A 5,409-nucleotide genomic window follows, 5' to 3' on the forward strand; every position below is an offset into this window, starting at 1 on the left:
ATGCTCCGACAAGGGCATGGTGGTGACTGTGCACTTGTCATCCTCTGAAGGTGGCTGGGGTGTTCCTGAAAGCAAGCGGAGGAGTTCGCGAGCAGTGGTGGTAGTCGGTGTCGATATGCTCCGGGATTCCGGCAAGAGAGGGGCCCAAGTACACCGTGCTATCGTCAATCACTCCGATGGTGGTGCGATTGGTGGGTTCGCGGTTTGGATAATCGCGAAGAGGTCTCGCACCTGCCTGGGCATCACGTTGTTTGGGTTTCGGGGCCATTGTTGTCGGAAATAAAGAGCTTCAAAAGAGGGCTTTCTAGATTGTATGATGATAGAGCAATCGGGTTGGATGGATTTGTTGGGTTCGTAAACGCGATTTATATAGGAATTGAAAGGGTTTTTGAAATCGAAACTGATGGGTTCAGGGAAGAGTCATGTTTGCTCGATTGGAACTAGTTTGAGTTTTGAAACAGTAAGTGTTTCTCGCGTACTTCAGCTCGAAAGGTTGTAGTGGTTTGAGGAGAAGGCGCGCGTCAGTTGGTGACGGGGGAACTTAAAGCGTTTCAGATTATTTTTAAAAGATAACTATTTGGGGTTTTCTTTTAGCCCTTTTCAATTCTGCAAGGTCTTCAATTTAAAGGCCTGGGGGGCAATGTTTGGGCCTAAAATAATACTCCGGTATTATCTAGACTACTTAGGCTCGTGAACCGGATATTTGGGGAAAGTATATCACAAAGCAAGATTATCTGCCGTATTGGAATAGATTTAGGGGATTATCGCCGTATAGAATCTGAGTTGATTAAGGAAGGTGAATCTAAATCAACTAGGAGATTCTGAGGACTTGATTCGCAAGAAAGAACAATTTGTGTTATCTATATAAGGAGGGTCGAATGCGCAGAATAACACACGCAACGTCAAACAAACTATCGCGCAGCCGCATAGTCAAAATCTCCCAACGAAGTGAAAGTCTGATTAGCTTCGGCAACCAAGTCTCCCATTGGAGCGGAGCTACCCAGATGCACGCCTCGCGCTGCATGTAGCAACAAGTCCGATTAATTTTGGCAATTCGAGTCAAGTCCATCGAGTCGCTAGCCTAGCTTCTAGCAAACCCAAAGTCTGCACTAGTCAGCAAATTCCATTCGCGAGAGAGTCCTGCTATTAACGACACAATATAAGCTCTGCTTTTCCCCAAGCGGTCTAAAGTAAGATCGGCCATCTACTTGAGGTGGAGTGAAAGGTACCTAGCAACTCCGGTTGTGTATAAGTCATTCGAACTTCAGCGGTTTATCAGCAACTGCGGAGCAATCGTTTGAGATGAAGACAGTATGTGGAGCGCAATCATCGTCAAACAAATCAAGAGTTGTACCTAACTCAAAGGTACTGGCACGCCGACAACAACAGAGAACGAAGGGTCGAACCGTCTAGGGTTCGACACCGGGGCTTGCTGGTTGTTTTCTGAGGAGGATCCATTTTCCCAGCTCGAACAACCAGTGATCCCTATAATTTGATCTCGAAAAACTGGACGACCAGTACTCCAGTTTGCAACTGGGTTGGAGTTATTTGTGGGGCACGCTATCTCAGAGCCACAGTTTTTGAACCTCCCTTACTTTGATCTCCAAGGCACTATTCCTCCGCACCTAGGCAACCTATCATTTCTTGTTGAAATTGACTTCACAAATAACAGTTTCCACGGCCCATTGCCTCCGGTACATTAATTTCACATTCAATAGGTTTGTGGGAATCATTCCATCGTGGCTTGGCTTCGTATCTAAACTTCAAGGCTTGTCTTTGTATGGTAATAAATTTTCAGGTTCCATACTACCGGTCATCTTCAACTTATCTGGATTCCAAGTAATCGATTTGAGCTATAACCAGCTATCAGGTATGAATTAACATAACTACATATTACAAACAAATCTTTTGGACTTGTACAAACCGTACGTCTGGATCTTATTTGTACTTTATATGTAAACAGGTAGTATACCAAGAGATATCAGAAATTTAACAATGCTGAGGAAAATTTACTTTGATCATAATAATTTTATAGGTAAGGAGCCTGACTAGGTGTGCAATTCTATATTTCTTTCCATCAGTTTCCCTTCTGAGATGATGCATTGGAGAACAACTAGTTAATCATATAATATTTTTTAGGGGAATGAATTAACTTCATTGGGCATAAGCCCTTTTTACGACCATAAGGTTCAAATACAAGAGATGATAGGTCATCTCTCATACACGCTAACAACTAAGAAAATATATAAAGATGCAAAAACGCGCTTATTATACAAACCAAAGTTTGAAAAAATCCAAAACAAGCAGACATCTAAGAATGAAAAATGTAAAGCAAGTATGTAACTCCTCAAACCCTAAGCTTTGATGACTCCATCAACTGATTCGGGCCTAAGGCATCAATTTGCATACCCTAACGGAAGAATGGTCGAAAATCTAGAAAATTAAGGAGGGTCTTCACCCATGAGGCTCGAAATCAAACAAAACCCACAGAACAAACAAGAAAAATGAAAAAACAAGACATGGCCCATGAAGCAACAGCCCAAAAGGCCAAAGCCTAGCATCCCACATCTCCTCTGCTGATACTGACGGATCTAGTCAGATCCAAAACCTCAAGGGCTTCTGCCGCCGCATCAATCTGGGGACTTAACTAGCCTGGAATCCATGAAAACATGTAGAAGAAAACTTGGGAAAGTCGCTGCCATTCCTTCCCTAACACTCGACGTACACCGCCTCCGTCAAAATCCGATTCAGTTACCTTCACACCGAAGGGAATAAAAACTTCGGTATTGAAATCTAGCACCACCTTGCCTGCTAGTAGTCTCCACAACTCGAGTCGTTGCCTTCTGATCGCAAAAACTACTGTTGATGGAGATCTGCAAATGGAGATCCACCACCCGCACGGATCTTGATCTCGCACGCCTAACCCACCCTTGCACGTCATCAACACATAGAGGATCCCGCAACAAGAGGCTGAAGCCTAGCGCCGCCTGCACCAGAAACCCTAGGTTTTGCTATTCTGAGCTCCGACTTAGACTCAGCGAATTTTAACAATAGCTAAAAATCCTGGTTAATCATATACAATGTTATTCATGCATATTGGTTTAATAATCACTTATGTTTATTCTTCTTCTTTTTAGTTTTAGAAATTCCAAATGAGATTGGCGGTTTAAATAAACAGGAGATTTTGTTTGTGCAATATAATGCCCTAGAAGGAAATGTTCCAATGTTTGTCTTCAACATGTCTTCTTTGATTACTTTGAGTCTATGGGGAAACAACTTAAAGGGTAGACTTCCGGACAATATGTGCAAGATACTTCTTAATATTCGACAGCTATATTTTAGTTATAACCAACTTGAAGGTCCACTTCCATCTAGATATTGGCAATGCAAAACACTTGTTACTTTGTCACTAGAGCGCAACAACTTCAGTAGCATTCATACCCCAAACTATTGAAAACGCAACCCAGTTAGAGTTGGTCCATCTTGCCCAAAACAATTTGACAGGTAAATGTACCATACATCACATATTATATTTTAACTACTTTATATAATCAAAGTGTAAGATTGTGTTATAATCATTCAAATATAATCGATATTAGTGTCTATCATCTAAAATAACTCAACAATAAAGCATCAATTTTTGTAGCTGACTTTAAATATTATTGGTGCAGGTACCATACCATATAAGATTGGTCATCTTTCAAACTTAGTGGAACTAGTCCTTCATACTAATTATATGAAAGGGCTCATCCCACCCAATCTCTTCAACTTGTCTAGAGCAGTGATTTTAGAAGTTTCGATTTGGGTTATCTAGTTACACCACTAAGATATCTATCCTTAGAGTCCAACCTGTTGAATGCCACAATACCATCTACCTTCTGGGGACTTTCAAATTTGTTATTTCTAAACTTGTCATCAAATCATCTAAGAGATGTTATAGCTATAGATTTATCAACAACCACTTATCTGGTAGTATTCCTAGAACCATTGGGAATCTACAAACATTGTCAAATCTATCCCTTGCTAATAATAAGATTGAAGGCCTTATTCCTACTTCGCTTGGCAAGTCGCTTAGCTTGGAAATTTTGGACTTGTCCAAAAATAATTTGTCTGGAACGATTCCAAAGTCACTTGAATCACTCAAATATCTCCAAATTTTGAACTTATCTTTCAATATGCTCCAAGGAGAAATCCCGATGGGTGGACCTTTTCAAAACTTCTCTTTCCAATCATTTGTGTCGAGCAGAAAACTTTGTGGTGCACCTCTATTACGTGTCCCAGCACGTAAGAATAGTACATGCACATTCAAGTAAATCGAGGAGATCCATGTTGAAGTACATTATCCCAGGGATCTTGTCAGCAATGTTCATAGTTACCTCAATTTAGATAGTGATATTACGTAGAAGAAAGAGCATGGTTGTTGCAAGAGAAACTATATTGTCACCCCAACTTCCATGGAGAAGAGTTTCACACCTTGAACTGGTTAGAGCAACAAATGCATTTGATGAAAGCAACTTACTTGGCAGTGGTGGTTTTGGCTCTATGTACAAAGGAACATTTCCTAATGGGATAGATGTGGCCATAAAGATTTTCAACTTAGAGGTCAAGGGGCTTTCAAGAGTTTTGATATTGAGTGTGAAATGCTAAGCAACATTAATCATTGAAATCTTATCAAAATCATCAGTTGTTGTAGTCAAACTGATTTCAAAGTTGTGGTACTAAACTACATGTCTAATGGGAGTCTTGAGAAGTGGTTGTATTCTCAAAAGTTTCATTTCGATATCATGCATAGATTGAATATTATGATAGATGTTGCATCAGCGTTAGAGTACCTTCATCATGGCTATGGAATACCTATTGTTCATTGTGATTTGAAGCCGAAAATATCCTACTAGATAAGGATATGAGTGCACAAGTTGCTAATTTTGGCATTGCAAAACTCCTGTGTATTGGAAGAGATTCCATGACCCAAACCATTACTCAAGCCACAATTTGATATATGGCCCCAGGTAAAGAAACATTGCTAGTTTATTCTCTAATTTACATGTCTTTTTCTCATATTAACCTTTATCTAAAGAAAATGACTTTACATATTTATATGTTGCAGAGTATGGAATGGAAAGAATAGTTACTAGAAGAGGGGATGTGTATAGTTTCGGTATTGTATTAATGGAAACATTCATTGGAAAAAAGCCAACAAATGAGATGTTTGATGGGCAAATAAATTTGAAGCAGTGGGTTGCAAATTCCCCATTACGTGATGTTCTGGATGCTAGCTTACAAGTGACAAAGGTTGAGAATCATGATTTTGTGAAAAATAACGAGTGTTTGTCATCCATAATGAGATTAGCTTTAGCATGTTCAGCGGAATCACTGGAAGAGAGCGAATATGCAAGAGGCCGTTTTTAA

The 5,409-nt window shown here is 40.0% G+C and overlaps 1 protein-coding gene across 1 annotated transcript; it reads left to right on the forward strand.

Moving 5' to 3' along the window:
* Positions 1 to 403: 403 nt before the first annotated feature.
* Positions 404 to 5,409, forward strand: LOC126796924 (receptor kinase-like protein Xa21). The gene is made up of 8 exons (XM_050523640.1): positions 404 to 492; positions 678 to 796; positions 1,799 to 1,870; positions 1,964 to 2,035; positions 3,138 to 3,225; positions 3,815 to 4,309; positions 4,404 to 4,633; positions 5,108 to 5,409. The coding sequence occupies exons 1-8, from the start codon at positions 404 to 406 to the stop codon at positions 5,407 to 5,409; spliced, it is 1,467 nt and encodes a 488-aa protein (XP_050379597.1).

The sequence above is a fragment of the Argentina anserina genome, chromosome 6, assembly GCF_933775445.1.
Source record: "Argentina anserina chromosome 6, drPotAnse1.1, whole genome shotgun sequence".
Taxonomy (NCBI): Eukaryota; Viridiplantae; Streptophyta; class Magnoliopsida; order Rosales; family Rosaceae; genus Argentina; species Argentina anserina.